Source organism: Chionomys nivalis, chromosome 8, assembly GCF_950005125.1.
Source record: "Chionomys nivalis chromosome 8, mChiNiv1.1, whole genome shotgun sequence".
NCBI lineage: Eukaryota > Metazoa > Chordata > Mammalia > Rodentia > Cricetidae > Chionomys > Chionomys nivalis.
This window is the reverse complement of record NC_080093.1, coordinates 18,028,269-18,047,786: the sequence shown is the minus strand read 5'-3', so window position 1 is coordinate 18,047,786 and position 19,518 is coordinate 18,028,269. Positions and strand designations below refer to the sequence as shown.

The 19,518-nt window shown below is 39.3% G+C and overlaps 1 protein-coding gene across 4 annotated transcripts in view; it reads left to right on the top strand.

Annotated features, from left to right (window-relative positions):
- The window catches only part of R3hcc1l (R3H domain and coiled-coil containing 1 like), a 91,490-nt gene that overhangs the window by 48,891 nt on the left and 23,081 nt on the right, over positions 1 to 19,518 (top strand). For all 4 annotated transcript variants that reach the window (XR_009057624.1, XM_057779979.1, XM_057779977.1 and 1 more), the window contains one exon: positions 7,358 to 9,147. Coding sequence is in view for 3 of the 4 variants with exons in the window: in XM_057779979.1 (XP_057635962.1) it covers positions 7,372 to 9,147 (1,776 nt within the window). In the remaining variant the exon portion in view is untranslated. The remainder of the gene's footprint in view (positions 1 to 7,357; positions 9,148 to 19,518) is intronic.

Sequence of the window (19,518 nt, the reverse complement as noted above, 5' to 3'; positions counted from 1 at the left end):
AGGTCATTTCTTTCTAATATTAGGTACTCTGAATGAGCCTTGTAAAATCCTGAGCTTAGTTACTTCATGGTTGTCTGTTGAGTATTTAAAGGCTAATGCCCTGCTCTTGATTGAAGAGCTGTGTATGTTCAGATAACAGATATAAGACAAGCAATTTGGGCCTGTTGTGGAAAAGTTAAAGCTTGATTTGTTCATCATATTTATGTTCTTATGGTGATAGATCAGAGACATACTTGAAGTTATTAACACTTTTTTCTCAAGAGAACTTTAAAACAGTAGAAGCAGTTGGAAAGGTGCTAAAAGTATAGTCCCAGTGTACAAAAGTTACAGAGAAAACAATTTGGTCAGAATTGTTACAAAGGTACATTTTAGTAATTAGCTGCTCTCTATCAAAAAGAAACCTGGCTTCTTATCCCCTTTAGAAAATGTAATTTTGGACAAAACTGAATATTTCTAGTCTTTCTGGAATAAATAAGCTGTAAAATGTAGAATAACAAATTCTTTTCTTCAGTTACCTTAGTAAAATGCTCTTTCAACATTAAAAAAATCTTTAAAAAAATTAAACTGTATGGGGAAGAGTTGAGTTTAAGTAAGAAATCATATGCTGATGTAGAATTCTCCTTGTATGATGTGAATATGTTTTATTACCATTGGCTAATAAAGAAGATGCTTTGGCCTATGACAGGGCAGAATATAGGTAGATCGGAAACCTAAACTGAATGCAGTGAGAAAGAAGGCGGAGTCAGTCTTGTAGCTGCCGATGGAGAAAGATGCCAGAACCTTACTGTTAAGCCAGTCTCGTGGTGATGCACAGATTAATAGAAATGGGTTAATTTAATATATAGGAGCAGGCTAAAAATGTGCCTGAGCTGTTGACCAAGCAGTGTTGTAATTAATACAATTTTTGTGTGATTATTTGGGTCTGGGTGGCTGGGAAACTAAAGCACAACCTCCATCTACAAAATGCTGTGATGGGAGGTTTTATGTGTGCAAGTGTGGGCCTGTGTGGGGTGGGACAGAGATTGACCTCAGGGGTCTTCCGCAGTGGCTGCTCTCTTTATTTTTCTGACAAGGTCTCACTTTACCTAGAATTTGCTGGTTATGCAGACTGACTGGATCCTTCTATCTGCTCCCTGGCTCTGAAGCTGCAGGGCTGCTGGCACAAGCCACCAGGCATAACTTTTCCCCCTCTCTTTCATGAGTGCTTGAGGCTGAACTCAGATCCTCATGTGTGTGTGGCAAGTGGTACTTTACTGTTGGAACCGTCTCCCCAGGTCCCATAATCCAGTCACATAGGTTTAGTATTAAATATGTTGAATTTTTAAAATGTAACAACTGCTTATGATCTGTGCTCTGAAAATTATAGTGTATCATACATCTCTATACTTGAAGACTAGTGTTTGTCTTTACAATTTTTCCCAAATTTGTGTTCAGTGATACTACATTGGTAGCCTGAAATTATCCAAGGTAAGAATATTTACAGTACAAAGATTGGCAGATGCCATAAATAAGGACTTGATTACTTATTGATCGTCTAGACTTACAACGATGAAAATACTATGTAAATGTGTCATGTCTTTAGCTACTATATTGTGAATAGCTTAAAAAAATGAAGATATACTCTTCCATTATTCAGAGTAGTTAGCCAGTCGAGCAAAGGAATCGCTTACTATAGACATCATCGGTATAAACAGCCAACACTTTGAAATACACCGTGAGCTTGTTGGTAATTTACCAAAACACTGCTTGTTATGGCCCAATTGAATTTAGCATTTAGATAGGAAATAGACATTATAAGTTTATTGTATTACTATTCCAGTTTAAGATAGTATTATTATGATATATGATCATTCAGGAAAAGGGATTGTTTTGAAAACTATTCACTATAGCATACAATATTAAAGTACATAATTTGGGGACTCTAATAGTCTAGTTACAGATTAGAGGTAGTAATATGATTTAGAGTTTGAAAGATGCTTAAAACTAGACCACTTTGTTATAAATAGAAATGCTTCTTGTGGTATATGTCAGTCATTTAGATGTACTTAGTTTTTACTGGAAACAACACCCGTAACCTGATAATAGCATTGGAAAACTCTAGAAATACAGGGTTTTGTTTTGCTTTATTTTTTTCTTACATTGAGTTAAAACTGTTGCTTTTAATTTCTGCCAATTGATTCTGGAGAAACATAGACACAAAGAAATGTGGGAGAAAAATGTCACTTATGTAGAGCAGTTGGTCTTCAAGTGTAACGTTAGCTGTGATACTTCATCCAAACCCCTCTGGGCCGCCCTCATTTAGTTCTCCTAATCATGCATAGTATGGCCTTCCTCTATGCTAAGGGCATTTTCTTTTTAAAACTTCCTCTTCACATTTTGGCTTTTCTTAACCTTGTGTCTGAAATAGAGGCCTTCATATACTTCTTTGGATAGATTTTACAGATGTAAATCTTCTGTTAGATTTTTTTTAAAAAACCCAAACAGATCCTTGTGTTTATTGTCTATTGCCTTCATATTGCTTTTAGTTTTTCACTTCAGATTCTAGAAATGATGCTGAATTAGGATTTTGTCATTTTTGTCTTTATTAATCCCATCAGTTTTGTGTCAGTTGGACATTTCTTTTGTACTTTTTGTTTATTGTGTGCATCTGATTCCCATATAAAATACTAAATTTGAAAGGGCTGTGGGTATTAAAGTCCATACTGTTCAGTGCCCTCTCCCTGTAAATTCACCTCTATTCATTACCATTACTCCTGCTATTTAATCAGCTGAAGCAAGTTACAAGTTATTTCAGCTAATCCACATCTGTTCATTTCTGCCCAGAAGTTTGCTGAGGTATATAATGATAGGTGTTTTACTAATTGAAATTGACATTCTGTTAATCGCATTCCTTAGAGTTTCTTTGAAACTTAGACCTTTTTGAAATTTGGCTCACTATTAAAATCATAGGCCAACAAAATGGCTCAGTGGGTAAAGGTACCTGTTGCCAAGACTGGCAGTGTGAGCTCAGTCCCCAGAATCCACATCATGAAGGAAAGAGCCAACTCTGACCTCCATGTGTGCACTGTGGTGTTCATGTATGTACATAAATGTACACATAAATTAATACATTAAAAATGTATTCTTACACAGTCAGAATAATAGAAAATCTGTGAACAGTGTTAGGCCAGATATTCAAGAGTTCAAAATAGCAAAAGGGCTTCAGCTGGGTGGCTCAGCAAGTAAAGGTGCTGACTGCCAAGCTTGATAGTCAGAGTTCAAGTTCTAGGATTCCCATGATACAAGGAGAGAACCGATTCCTGTCAAGGTATTCTCCGACTGCCACATGGCACAATGGTGCGTGTACACATACACACATACATGCACACGCACACATACACACTAATAAATATATTAATAGAAGAGGAGAGGCTAAATGAATTAAGGCAGTTTTACTGGGGCGGCTGAAACATGAGAATCTTGACTTCAAGGTCAGCCTTGGCTGTATACCAAGTTCTGGGTCAGCTTAGGCTACTTTGTGACACTCTGTTATCTTATAAAGCAAAAGCAACCCAGAAATAAAAACATCCCTGGAGATACTTGACCATGGCATTTTTTTTTTAGGCTTAAAAAGAAAACAAAAACAAACCTTGCCGTGAAAGAGTGTCATCAATGAAGAATATTCTGGACCAGATGACTTTTTAGGAATCTAATATAAAGTGAACAGAAGTGACTGGTTTTCCCTCTTTCTTCATGTCTCTCTTCTAAAATAACATGTGGTGAACTATCAGAGGGTACATTTGGGTTTGTTACATGTAACCCTTTCTTCTCTTTGTTGTAAGACCGTCATACTTCACAGCACCAGTTTGAAAATTAAAAGAATAATCCAATATGCCCAGCATGTTTCCGTGTATTTAATAGTAATAGATAAGAATGTATTTAATCTCTCTTAAATTTCTTTAAATTCTTTGACAGACCATGGTGGAGGCTGTCAGGGGTTATGAGTGTGAACTGGCTCATCATAGTTTTCTTGTTCTCCAGCCTCCTCCTTTCTGCTTGGATCTATCTTATTACTGCTAGAAGAAAGAAAACTCAGTGTAGGCCACTTAAGTGAATAGTACCATAGGCTGGGTCTCCTTTATCTCAAATGTGTTGCAGCAGTGTTTCAGAGGTTTGTGGATTTTCTGTATTCCTAGAATGTTGGTATATTGACTTACTGGCTGAACACTGCTAATCCAGGAACAATTCTGAAAGCTCCAAAACCCAGTATTGAATGCTAACATGTGTAACATGAGGGCCTGCTCTTGGGGTTTCTATCCTACCCAGTACCCCACAGCTGGCAAGCCCCAAAGAAAATCACACAGATATCTCCATGAGTTATAAAACTGATTGGCCCATTTGCTCAGGCTACTTATTAGCTCTTGTAGCTTATATTAACCCATTGCTCTTATCTATGCTAGCCACATGGCTCAGTACCTTTCTCAGCTGGGTAGGTCACATCTTGCTTCTTAGTGATCTGGGCAGGAATGGGAGGAATGGGATTCCTCCTTCCTAGAATTCTCCTGTTCTCATCGCCCAGCCTCTACTTCCTGTCTGGTTGACTTGCCTATACTTCCTACCTGGCCAATCAGCGTTTATTCAAAATATGATTGACAGAATACAGACAATTCTTCCGCACCGCTTCCTTTTTTTTTTTTTTCAAAGGAAAATATCCATACTCCATTTTTCGGGAATGTGGGCATAGTTTTCCAGGCTACTTGAGGCTGGTTGGGGGTGCTGATAATCTTATGGGGATCTAAAGAAAATTTAGAATTATGATCAAGTCCTGACTGGAGTATCCTGTGAGTCTTGATCATGTCAGGCAGCAGTCTTGAATCTGTTCTGGATGCAGAACTCAGACATCTGGGCCATCTGTTCCTACTGGAGATTTCTCAGGTGGTCTTCCTTGATCAAACAGATTCATTCTTAACTCAGAATGAATCCACAGCTTCTCATTTTCTGCGGAAACAAAAGCAAAACTCTTCTCCAAAGTAACATACCTTTTGATTTCAATTTTGAAGTCAGGGTATTTTCAAAATACCTATCTTGGATTAATTCAGCAGCATTCATAAGCAGATATCTTTTATCAGCTGTTGCTCCTTTCTTGGCATTCAAACAATTTAAAGAGAGAATAATAGCATACAGTATCAAGATTCTCTGTGTATTTTTCATCTTTATGTGGCTTTATTTTAAACTTTTTTACTTTTACTTTTACTTTTTGAGACAGGTTTTCTGTATATTTTTGTCCTGGAATAACTCTGTAGACCAGTCTGTCCTTGAACTCACAGAGGTCCGCCTGTCTCTGCCTCCCCAGTGCTGTAGCTAAAGGTATGTGCTACCACATCTTGAGCTCACAGAGATCTGTCTGCCTCTGCCTCCCAGGCATTGGGATTAAAGGTGTGTACCACCACACCCTACTACTCTCTTTCTTTTCTATTTTTAAGGAGTTTAACCCTTTTTTTAAAGCCTGCACAGGCAGCGAGATGTCTCTTGTCATTTCTAGAGTTTTGGAAGTTGCTTTCTTCTTGTTTGCATAGGTAATATTATATCCTTCTGAAGTCTTTGATGGAGTTGAAGAATGGATAGTTATAGTTTTCCATTGTTATGATAAAAGATAAAATAGATATAAATATCGTAACTGTAATTCTTGCTTGATAACTGTTTTGTTATATGTAATTTTACTATGTTAAAGTGAACGCCTTTCTTTTTTGTTTAAACAGAAAAGGGGGAAATGATATGGGAGGGTCATCTGTCTATATGTTACTTTCATTGGTCAAATAAAAAAGCTGCCTTGGCCTTTTGATAGGCCAGCCCTTAGGTGGGTGGAGTAGACAGAACAGAATGCTGGGAGAAAGAAAAGCAGAGTCAGGCACTCGCCATGAAGCTCCGGCCCGAGATGGACGTAGGTTAGAATCTTTCCTGTAAGCCACAGCCTCGTGGTGCTACACAGATTTAATGGAAATGGGTTAATTAAGATGTGATAGTTAGCCAAGAAGAGGCTAGATATAATGGGCCAGGCAGGATTTAAATGAATACAGTTTCTGTGTTATTATTTCTGGGGCTAAGCTAGCCATGCGGGAGCCAGGCAGGACGAAAAGCAGGCCTGCTCGCCTTGTCACTACAGACATGTCACTCCAGAAGTTTTGGGTTTTGAAATTTGAATTTTTTTAGATCAAGGATGGTTGACCTAAACTTAAAAAAAAAAAAATGTTTTTCTTAAACATTGTATTTTTGTTTTATTGATACAAAGGCATATGTATATTTACAAGCTCAGTGTGACATTCACGTGCGTGCACGCACACACACACATACACACACAAATATATAATTATTAGACAACAGGGTAATTCAGTACCTTTTTCTTTTCTCTACTTTTTTTTCAGCAACATCATGATACAAATGTACTGTTTTCTAGGAAGATTTCTTCAATCACTTTTGTTTATTGTGTAGATGGCATTCAAATCTCTCTCTCTCTCCCTCTCTCTCTCTTTCTCTCTCTCTCTCTGCATGTATGTATGTATGTATGCTGGCAGTTGTGGCTTTTTGAGATCCTTCTTGACAATGCTCTTCATAGGAGAAGTCTATATAGGTGGAAATTGCTCATTTGTTTTCCAACTGCTCAGACCTGAATAATCACACAGAGACTATATCAATAACACTGTTCAGCCAATGACTCAGACATATTTCTAGCTAGATCTTACATCTTGAATTAACTCATTTCTATTAATCTGTGTATCACCCTGAAGTTGTGACCTACTGGTAAAGTAAGATTCCAGAGGGAATCTTTCTCCTTCAGCAGCTACATGGTATCTCTTTGACTCTGCCTGCTCTCCCTATGTATCTCTCTTCCAATTTCCCACCTGGCTTTACTCTTCTAAGCCATTGGCCCAAACAGCTTTTATTCATCAATCAATAAAAGCAGCACATATACAGAAGGACATTCCCACATCAAGTCTAGGCTTTAGAACATGTAGATGTTTGTTCTTTATGAGGATGTAGTGCCATCACCGTTCACATAATGTGTTTTTAAATTCAAATGGAAGCAAAATTACTTGTTTAAAAAGAGAAAACTTGAAAGGTAGGGTGAGTGGTTTTGAAGATCCAATGAAAGGGTGTCTTGTGGTAAAGTCTGTTGACCTCATGGGGCTTTGGGGTTTACTTCTTCACTTACATGAGTGATTGCACGAAGTATTTTATGACAGATTTTCCCTTTTTTTTAATGTCAGTGATTGCTATAGAATAGATTAGTAGGCCCTCTACCCATTCTTTAAATTTTTCTTTGTTCAGTACATTATAATTACTTTTTTATTATTAAATCTCCCCCCCCCTTTTTTTTCAGATTGAAGTGGTGCCATGCAGCAAGAAGCAGAGAGATGCAGAGTTCGAACCAAAAGGCCTGACATGGCACTTTATGTACCTAAAGCTCGAAGGGGTACAGCACTCCCCAGGGCAGGTGACAAGGAAGAAAGCTGCAGGCCTCCTGCCTTTGTGTTGAAAGAACAAAAGGAAGGTTGTCTTCCCCAGAAGATCTCTGGAAATAAGCCGGAGTCTCACAGACTTAGTGGCCGTTCTGATAGGAAGGGGTGTGACTATAGGGAAGGAAAGAAAACATCAAAATTAAGGGAAGATGGGTGCCTCCAAAAACAGAGTAAAGACAAAGTTTATATTAAGAGAGGAATTGAAGAGTCCAAAGAAGCCTCATCTCAAGAACATCAACCCAGAGCCCCCAGTGCTGGGATTATATCTAATAGACCTCTGCAAAGACTTTTTAATCCAAAGGAAGTGGAGTGTTTGGAAGTTCCGACTGCAGGGGTGATGGGACATCAGGAGGTGCTTCCATCGAAGTCTTACTCAGAAGCCGGTGATGCTCAGGTTCTAAATAGAGCATTCCAGAATGTGGGGCTCTGTGATTTCAGTGAAGAAACTTTTGTAAATAGAATGTTGGACAGCAGAATTGAAACTGAAGCCAATGCTATGGAGCTAGTCTCCCAGTTTCCTCAAGTTGTTACCGCTCGGTTAAAACCAGAGGGTATGGCTGTGCCAGTAACTCTAAGTTCTGATTCTGAAACTGCACCATGCAGTGTGGAAACATCAGATAGAGTGTCAACGCACACTCCTGGGAGCATCTCTGCAGTTTCTGTTCCCAGAGATCCAGATGACGATGTTGATCCTACTTTTACAGACTTTGAAGCTGAGAGTGAGGATACAGTCAACACTCCAGAGTCTGTCTTGGGTCAGAAAGGTGTAGATTCCATTTCTGAGACTATGGGTATCATTTCTCTTAAAATGGCTATAGTCAGCAAATTAGAGAGCACAAATGGCATTATTGATCCAACAGTGACTGGAGAGTGTGAGAGTGACAGCTCTGCAGATGAGTTATGTGTAAAGTGTGAGCCTTCTGATACAGCTGCCCTTGCTCATGAAACAGTCACAGATAACGGATTTAAAAGAGTGTGTGACACTGGCAGCAAGGCATGCATGCAGGACATTGCAGGTGCAGTTTGTGCCCGTGTAACTGAAGGCAGCCCTTGTATAGTTGCAGTTAGAGAATCTGAAGAGAGTAGTAGCAATGCAAGTCATTTTTCAGATTCCATAGAAATGAGTGCAGATGTAGCCCTTCTTGATGCAGCTAAAAGTGAGAATGACTCTGAAAATGGTAGCAGCCTAACTGCCTGCTCAGATATTTATGCTGAGAGCATTGCATCTAGTTTTACAGAGTCAACAGGAAAGTTGGTAGAGCGTGTGTCAGGTTGTGCTTCCTCTTTACCCATAAAGAAGATTGCTGATAGTAATTGTACCACTTGTTTGGACTCTGAACTGAGTGTGTCAAACAGGACTAACCTCCTTTTGGAGAGTGCCTTGGGCAGTGATCTGAATAGTATTGAGGAGATAACAGAGGCAGTGCACAAGCTAAGAAGTGCTGAAGAGTTTGAAACAAAAGAGGAAGATGACTCAGAGAACACAGTGTGTGCTCTATCATTTTCTGATAGAGATTCATCTGTGGAAACATCTGTAGAGCTAAAAACAACAGACACTTCTCACATACAAGGAAGTATTGCTGCGGAGGAAAGCTGGGAATCTATGTTTAATGATGACGGTGACTGTGTAGACCCACGTCTTCTACAAGAGGTATGCTCAGTTGAAATTACTTGATATTTAGATAGATCATAAACTTAGGAAATCTAGATTTGAAAATATTTCTGATAGACATTGTATACATTCATTCATTTTCTCACATTCAGTTTAAGTTCTTGCAATAGCAATAGCTTGATAGGATTATAAATTGAGAAAAGAATATCTGATAGAGATGGAAAAGTTAAAACATATGTAATCCTGCTATATATGTAATTGCTAAATATTAAGAGGTATTACACTGAATAGATTAAATATCAATTTAATGGATTCTGACAGCTCATTGAGGAACTACAGAGAGATCAGAAATGATCAAAAATACAGAAACATCAAAAATGTTTTTCTGTTTTGATAGCATGTATTTTTACTTGAGCCATTTTGGGGAAGGAAATAATTTATAACCTAATCATTCATCTTTATATTTTAGTGAATTTTGGAATGTCGGAAACTGTAGAAGGAAGTAGAGAAGAGAAGGAAAGAATATGGCTATTTTCTGCCGAGTTGATATTGAGTTAGACTGTTAGTGACTATCAAGTACATATACGGACTATTAGTGAATGATGGTGTGCTGATAGTTAGAGTTGAGAAATACCAAACGTGTGACTTGAAAGCATTGTACAAACGCCTGAGCTCCACATTCATTTTCATATTTTAACATTTACCTCTCTGCCATTTAAATTCTTTATTGCAAATTAGAATCACTGCTTTAAATAGAGAACCGTTCTCTCTCTTATTGTGGATTCACATGGCCTTGGTCTGGAAGGGAGGAGTGGTGGATTTGTGAGTGAGACTCCCCCAGGTGGTTATCCTTTAGGAAAGACGTGGGTGTTTCAGTCCTGCTCTGTCATTGGCACTCAAAGCTGTCATTCACATTCACGTTCTTTGAATCTAATAGGCTGTGGATGCAGTAGTCCCAGTTCTCTTCTGGTTTTTGAAGGATGCCACAAATCTAATAATATAATAGCCCTTTGGTGACTTTTGCTCTTAGTTTATTATTTATATTACTCAAGCGTACTTAATTAAATGTAGAACTAGAGTGCTTGTCTACCTTGAAAGTTTTACAGCAGAAGGCTTTGGCTTTTTTCCCAGTTGGCCTATTTATTTGTTGATAAAGGCTAGACATGGAAGCGTATCTAATGCTTCTAATAGGCAGGAAGATATGCTCTAAAGTAGGGTGTGACAACTATTGATAAGTTACATTTGAACTTCTAAAGAACTTCCAAAGAAATAGAACATGGAGAGGTCATGAGTGAGCTCGCAGAACTGCAATCCTTGATGAATTGTCAAAGATCACATTTCGTCTTTTATTTTCATCATTAATTAATTAGTTTATTTTTCAAGACAGAGTTTCTCTGTGTAACCCTGATTGTCCTGGAACTTGCTTTGTAGACCAGGCTGGCCTTAAATTCAGAAATCAATCTGCCTTTGTCTCTTGAATTCTGGTATTAAAGATGTGCACCACCTTTAATGGCCTTGCAGCTGTATTTCATCTTCTAAAACCAGGATATGGGATGCCCAGAATTTTAAACTGGTAACCAATAAAGGAGAGAAAGTTGGCATGACCTCTTTTATCTCTCTAATAATTAACTCTTTCATAGGGAAAACAACAACAACAAAACTTGGATGACCCCTGCTGCCTGCTGTTATGGCCAGCAAATTCAGGGTAGAAGAGCAGGTGAGGTACCAATAGTATAACACTAATGATGTCGATGGATGTTAGCATTGGTCACCTTCATTGGCTATATCTAGTCTTTGAGGTTTTGCATAGAAATAAATAGGTAAACTTCCACTTTAGTCTTTGTGTTAGAGAAAGCCACTACCCTTGCTCAACCGTAAGAACTGAGGAGCAAAGTAAAGGAATTGCACCTGTTTCCACTCACTATATTCACTAGCATTCTGACATCCTGTCTCCCTATAGTCTTCTACAAACATGTTGTCTATTTTTAAGTGGCGAACCCAAGGTAGAAAGAAAAAAAGCTTATAGTTCAGCCACTTAGAGCATGTATGACATACAGGGGGAGGAAAGCCTTTATAGTGCAGCTTTCAGAGACCACCGTATGTTGTTGGTATTGTGTCCTTGTCACTTTGCCATTAAACAGCAAATATTGAACACTTGCAGTGTGACACTGTCTTAGTTTGGGTTTCTATTGCTATGAAGAGACACTATGACCCGGCAACTGTTACTTAAAAACAACAACAACATTGAATTGAGGTGGTTGCTTACAGTTCAGAGGTTCAGTTCATTATCATCATGGCAGGGAGCATGGCAGCATGGCGCTGGTTACCTCTTGATCAGAAGGTAACATGAAGTGGACTAAAACATTGGGAGGTATCTTGAGCTTTTATGAGACCTCAAAGCCTGTCTCCACAGTGACACACTTCCACCAACAAGACCACACCTACTCCAAGGCCATATTGCCTAGTAGTGCACTCCCTTTGGTAGCCATTTTCTCTCAAACCACCACAGACAGTATAAATTGCAAGTAGCAAGATGTTACTATGTTAAAGGTGTTATGCTATTTGCTGACTATGTTCTAAAATTGCTTATATTTTATTTAGAGAGAAAAGATAGAATTATGCAGTCGTATAGCCACACAGCATAGTCATTAAATTAATGAGTAAACAGCAGCCCAAGAAATTTACTGATATTGTTTGATGGTTTGATGAGTGACACAATGACACTAGACAGACAAGATCTCCCAGGGCTGAACTGGTTAATAACAGTTTTATGTTGGTGAGGCCATGAAGTTAAGAAAGATTATAGTTATTTCTTCCATATTGTTCTGAGATCCTAACTTTTCTCCTGTTTCTTTTAATGTATACCTTATTTTCATACAATTTTAGATTTACAGAAAAAATTACTAAAGCATACACTTTCCATGTACTCCCTGGTCTTTTTATTACTGTTCGTATTTTCACAAATTTTATTATTTCCAACTCATCTTAAAATATTTTATAATTCTGAACTGATAGGTTATTGGCTGCCTGAGTAGGAATTTGTAGAGACATCTTCCAGTTGTTCTGCCATGATCACATGGGCCATCCCAGGGTGCACTTGATTTAACACGATCACGTGGGCCATCCCAGGGTGCACTTGATTGAACATCTACCTTATTCAGTCTGTAGTGCTTGGATGACTAGAGATCCCCGGTCACACAAAGAAGGGAACATTAAGTAGGATCCGTTTGCATTGTTGCTGTTGTTTTAAACCGGGTAAATCCGAAAATTAAAAATCTCTCTTTTTGAGCACTGTTAGATTTGTTGAGTGATGTATTTTTCTGAGGGATGTGCAAGCCATTAACACTTTAATTCTGATCTGTTCCAAGCTAAAAAAAAGAAAGCAGTTCTGAGTCTGTATTGTGAGCATGAAGGAAAGAGGCTTTCCTTCTATAGTTAGCAGACTCCTGGTGTTCCTGGTTCTGTACTTGAGTGTGCTTCTGTTCAGCACTCGCTGTATGATGTCTATGTGGGCTGTGGCTGGGGCAGATGGAGACGCAAGTGACCTGACTCGTAATGTTATTCAGTTCATTATATATGTTCAAGGTCACTGTGAGAGGAGAGGCGAGGGTTGACAAAGAATCTACTTTTTTGCCCTTGTCAAAAGTAAACAGACAACAACTTCTCCAGAATTAAAGATCCATTTATGTTGGAAAGTTGGTTAAAGACAAGCATACTTTTAAGGAAATTCAATCTTGCGTATGCTTGGATCTTAATGTAATAATTTGTATCAAAAATACTGGTGAGTTACTCTGTTGCTAGTGTGAGAAAGGAGAGACCCACTATAGGCCTGACTGCAGAAATGATATTGAGTAGTCTAGCTACCTTCAAATTCAGACTGTTTTGTTGTGATAACTCTCAAGTGTGGGAAGATGGAGATTTGTATGAGGCCTAGAATTAAGACAGAGAGAATGAGTGCTCCTTGTTATTCTTTTTTTTTTATTTTTCCATTAAAAAATTTACACTTCCTCCCACTCCCTTCCCACTCCCCCACTTACCCTCCTCCCTCTCCCTCCCTCCTTAAGAGAGGGCAGGGTACCCTGCCCTGTGGGAAGTCCAAGGCCCTCCCCTCTCCATCCAGGCCTAGGAAGTTGTACATCCAAATGAACTAGGGTCCCAAAAAAGCCAGCTCATGCAGTAGAAGCAGGACCAACCCCTCACAGTCCTGACTTCCTTGCTCGTCTTCTCTCTCCTTCTGCTCTTCAACTGGACCTTGGGAGCTCAATCCGTTGCTCTGATGAGGGTCTCTGTCTCTATCTCCATCCGTTGCCAGACGAAGATTCTGTGGTGATATTCGAGATAATCATCAGTGAGATAGTGGGGCAAGGCCAGTTCAGGCACCCTCTCCTCTGCTGCCCAAGGACCTAGTTGGGGACATCCCCATGGACACCTGGGATTCCCTCTAGAGCCAAGTCTCTTGCCAACCCTAAAATGGCTCCCTTAATGTAGATATCTTCTTCCCTGCTCGTGTATCAGCCCTTCCTCCATCTCCACCCTCCCACTCCCCCAAGCTCTCCTGGAAATTGGAAGCAAACAAGATGGCCTTCAAAAGTTGGGAGCCTGGGGGTGGGGGGAGGGAAGGGGAGGGGAGAGAGAGAAGGGAGAAGGGAAAGACTGGGGAGAGCTTGGGGAAGTGGGAGGGTGGAGATGGAGGAAGGGCGGGTATAGGAGCAGGGAAGAAGATATTCTTGTTATTCTTATACAGATCTTTGTATCTCTTGGCCAAAGACTGAGATGATTAAGGAAAAAACAAAAAGATGCCAAGGATACTTACTGGATACCAGATAAAGCATCAAGACTAAGTAACTAATCCTTCATGTTGTTATACTGCTTGCCTGGGTTAAGATTATATTTCTTCTTAAAGCAGTGGGTCTGAGTCTTCTCAGAGGTAGGAAGCACATGTTTCTTGCTCATTGTTGAGAGGACTAGATGGGCAAGGATAATACACTTAAAGTAGAAGCAAGCTACTTGTGTGCTAGACCAGCTGTGCATATGATGCAAGGCTCTGGGTAACTAACTCACAGTTGCATAAGGAAGAATTGCTTTGGGTTCTAGAGAAATTCAGAAGCAAAATAACATTTTGTTAGCTTCATAAGTTTTCTTAAGTTTCTTGGACAACTGTTGTCATTGAGTGTCATAACAGTACTTGAGGATTTATTTGAAAAGGTTGAAAGCTGGTAGCATTTTTCTTTTGTCATATTTTTTTTTCTATTTTACTCAACTAGTTACTCTTTCCATTCTACTTTATCGGTGGTATCTCTTCATATGGTCTTACAAGCAAATGGGGAAGAGGGAAACCTCCCAGTTCTCCTCTTAACTGTAAATGCAACCAGCTTGCTATGTGCTTAGACTGTTAGTATATCTGTGTAACAGTTTTTCAAGAATGCAGCCTGCTATGTTCATATGTCTGTGCTGTCTGAATAGGAAACAAGTCCTGGCTCATGACAATCGGGACATTCACTTGGTCCTCCTTGTATTTTCATGTGCTAAATTAGTAGGCAGGAGCTAGAACTTCATTCATTCTCTGGCACCAGAGTCAATAAATGATCATCCAAACATTGCAGGCCTGGTGGATATTTGGGGGTCAGGATAGGATTAGAGAAGGAGAGGTGTAGCCATTGGTACAAGGTATTGTGTAGTGAGTGCTATGGAAATGCAGGTGAAGTTAGTACTGTTAGACACACAGAGGACAACACGAGTCACTGACTCATAGGCATTTAGGGAGCTTTTACAGTATGGGCAGTATTTGAATAGTCTATGGAGAACGTGATTTTTGAAATGTGCAAAGGGCAGATACAAAGTCACGTTGGGATCAGTGCTGAGAATCGAAGGAGGAAGAGTGCACTGAGTCAGCCTTCAGAGCATACTCTTTGGTTGGGCTGTGCCATATCTGTTTGGTGACATGAGGCAAAGAAAAAGCAGTCTATTCAATATATAGCTTATAGTATACTGCTGCTGTAATAAACAGCTAGACACTCAGCTGCGTACATCAACACAAATTAATATTCGTACAGCTCTAGAAATCAGAAGTCCCAAGATAGGGCAAGACTGTGGTCTCTTATGGAAGCTGTAAGGGAGGTGATTTATTTTGTTTTTAAAAACCCCTTTCAGTTACCAGAGGCTGCCCTACATTCCCTGGTTTACAGTACCATTTCTATTTGTAAAGCTAGCCATGGCCAATCAAGTCTACTCACTGATTCTTTTCCTTAAGGTCTTCAGCTTTTAAAGATGCTTATTATTGCACTGGGCCCACCAAGATAATCTTAGAAAATTTTAAGGTCAGCTGATTGCACATCTGTGTCTTCTACGTTAATTCACATGCAGTGTGGTGTTTTTACAGGTTTCGGGAATCAGGGTGTGAACATCTTTAGGAGGCTGTTATTCTGCCTACCATGGGCAATATTTTTTGAAATTACTCTAGCCTATTAGAATATAGGAGTGCAATGAAATCAGTAGCCGTTATCTTTTCAACTTTGTCATTGATATTTTCCTTCCTCCCACCTACAACAGCTGTATCCATAAATCCTCAGTACAAAAGAGTGATATCCTGAACACTGACACGGCATTGCTTTTGCTTCCATTTACCGTAAGGACGCTTTACTATGTTATTGGATGGAAAGCTAGATTAGCAGCCAGGTGACTGGAATTATGATTCAAGACTTTGTCAGTAATCTAATTTGTAACCATAGGGATATCCTTTTAGTCTCTCTGTGACATAATTCTCCGTCTGCACAAAGAATTTGGGTTAATAATAGCAGCCCATCTGACAGAGATGCAGATAACTCTCCCAGAATAATGTAGCATACTTTAATTTTTTATCTATAGAGAATAAATCAAATCTTTTTATTTTCCTTTTGTATTTTGAACAATGAAGAATTAAAGAGTCTGGATTTTTTTTACTTCCCACCATTATTTTATTTATTAAAAATAATTTTCTGTCAGTAGATTTGGATGATTATGTCACAGTAAGTTAAGCTATAGTTTTTAGGCCTGGCCAGAATACTAGGGCAGTAAGACTCTTCAGGCCCATACTTGAAGAAGTTGGCTAGTTGAATAGTTTGTGGATCAAGTTGAATACTGAAGGAATATCCTGGTTTCACTTATGCCTTCTAAGCAGGAAAACAAAACAAGTCTTCAAATGTTTGTGTTTGGTTACTCAGCAGGGAAAAGTGCTTGCCATGTGAGTATGATCCACAAAATACATGGAAAGGTCAAAGGATAGAATAGATTCCAGAGTTCTCCCTTGACTTCTTCCACTGGTGGATTATCATGTAGTAATAAGAGCGGCGGGGCTGTGTCCCTGGCACCCGGCCACCCACATGGCTAGCTTATGCCCCGAAATAATTACGTGGAAACTGTATTCTTTTGAACACTGTCTGGCCCATTAGTTCCAGCCTCTTATTGGCTAATTCTCACATCTTGCTTTAACCCATTTCTAATAATATATGTAACACCACAAGGTGGCTTACCAGGAAAGATCTTAACCTGCGTCTGTCTGGAGTGGGAGAATCATGGCGACTGCCCACTGCCTTCTTCCCAGCATTCGGTTCTGTCTACTCCGCTTACCTAATTTTCTGTCCTTTCAAAGGCCAAGCAGTTTCTTTATTAATTAACCAATGAAAGCAACAGATAGACAAATGACCCACCTTCATCATTTCCCCTTTTTCTGTTTAAACAAAAAAAGGCTTTAAGTTTAACATAGTAAAATTACATATAGCAAAACAGTTATCAAGTAAGAATTACAGTTAAAATATTTATATCTATTTTATCTTTTATCATAACTAAGGAAAACTACAACTATCTATCCATTCTTCAACTCCATCAAAGACTCCAGAAGGATATAATATTACCTAAGCAAACAAGAAATCCAAAATTCTAGAAATGACAGAGACATCTCGCTTGCCTGTACAGTCACCCAAAGTTCCTCTGTACCGTTGGGGCATCCATCTTCGGCCTTCAGGCCCATAGTATCCAGCAGACTTTTCCATGAAGCAGGAATTTTTAAAGACAATTTAGTCACTTTCTTCTGTGTCCTGCAGAATGTCTCGCAGACACTTTCATGAATCAGGAACCCCGAAAGACCATCTCACTTTAGGCAAGTTCAGCAGTCCTCTCTCTGCAGGTTTTTTGTGTCCAGTTTATGCATCAGTCCATGCAAGAGCAGTTTTTTGCCCCAATGGTTAACCAACTCCATAAGGAGCCTCTTCAATGCCCATCTTCCTCTTGAAGTAGATTGGTACTGCCAGGAGCAGATGTGTCTGTCTCATTGTCATGAAAAACCCTAATTTATTAAAACATCTTAAATGCCATGTTCTGTAGTCTTTGAAAGATATGAAGAATGCCTATCTAATTGAAATATATCTCTATATATCTAGAAAATCTAACTAACATGATTATAAGCTTGATTATTATTGATGATTATCCATCAACAACCTATATTTCCTATTATACATTACATTTTTAAAATGAACTTTACAATCACAATACCTTAATAAAGAGCAGAAACACATATACATATAACAAAATTGACCTTAAAATCCATACCAATGGAAATTATTCATACTTATATCATATCCCCCTTTAAATGTAAAAGAACATTTATAAACAATATTTGGGAACATGGGTGCAGTTTTTTCTCTCCAAACTGCTTCTTGCTGTATGGGGGCACTGTTAATCTTATCTTTTATGGGGTAACCTGTGTGCCAGGTTCATCTCAGTCGGCAGTTGAGTGAAGTAATTTTTTGAGGGTGTTTACAGCAACCTTTTAGGAGGGCATGGTCTATCATACCATATTGGGATAGAAGCAATCCATAGGGTCTCATCCTCTGTGAAAACAACAGAAGACCCTCTCCAAAGCATCATATCCTTAGACCCAAATTCTGAAGTCATAATACCCTTATGATATCCATTCTGGTTCTGCTTGGCAGCCCATATAATGAAATGTCTCTCTGTACTTACCTCCTTTATAGTCAAAAATTTTAAAGAAAACATAATACAAAGAATCCAGACTCTCTGTGAATTTTTCATTTTTACGTGGCTTATTTTTCTTTATTTCTCTTAATCTATAACTATCTGTACTCTGTTTCTTTAAAGACTTTACCTTTTTTTTAAAACCATTAACTTTATTCTCTATATTCTTTTTCTTCTCTCTCTCAAGCCTACATACATTTATCCAACACTGTGATCCGACTAGAGGTCCTCCATGTCTGAATCCATCCTATTGTGAATCTGTAATTCTTTACTGTCCAGGAGCACTTTTGATTTGTGTCTTTAAGTCTCTAAGCGCTCATGAATCTAAGCTGTGACATCCCTAGGTCAAAAACAGGTACTGCCTGCTTGTCCCGCCCAGTCCAACATGGTGAAGCAGCTCGTGACTGAATCAGTTGTGTCTCTGAGCTGCAGAGCAGAGGACTTCTGTGGATGTTGGCTCCACCTCTCTCCAATATCAAAATGGAGGACGTACCATTTTCTACTAGCTCTGGGGCTGCCAGGTGGGAGCCGCACTCAGCACTTTAACTCTGAGACTGAGTGTGCAGCACAGAAACTCTTTTCATCCAAGTTACATCCAAATCTGACACGCAGAGGACTGCACAGTCTGAAAACATCTCTGTGTAGGGCGGGAATCCGCCATGCTCTCCCGTCTGCCTAGGCCTGATTTTGCCTTCTGCCCAGGTGCAGGCAAGCAGCGCTGAGCCATCTGCATGGTCTCAGAGCACTCTCCTTCCGATCCCAAGTGGGAACACAAACATCCAGTCCCATAAAAGCCATTGAAATGTTTTAAAGCCGGAATTTGCACCGGTGGCACAGCCCCAGGAAGCCACGCTTTAAAATGATGCAGCTTTTTTTTTTCTGTTGTTGCTGAATCAGGAAATCTCTCTATAGCACACCCTAGCAAATAGCAAAAGGCTGTGTTAAACTCTTTTTTGTGTGTTTAAAATTAATCTCTCTCTCAGGTTTTACGTGGAATTCATTACCACATTGAGTGCCACTCTGTAGTGAGGAACAGTGGGCTGTGTTCTACCCGGCTCCCAGCCACCTGGCTAGCTTATGCCCTGAAATAACACACAAATTGTATTCTTTTAAACACTGTTTGGCTCATTAGTTTTAGCCTATTACTGGCTAACTCTCACATCTTGCTTTAACCCATTTTTAATAATGTGTGTAGCCCCACGAGGTGGCTTACCAGGAAGATCTTAACCTCAGGTGGGAGAATCATGGTGACTGCCCACTGCCTTATTCCCAGCATTCGGTTCTGTCTACTCCGCCCACCTAATTTTCTGTCCTATCAAAGGCCAAGCAGTTTCTTTATTAATTAACCAATGAAAGCAACAGATAGACAAATGACCCACCTCCATCACTATCACATATACA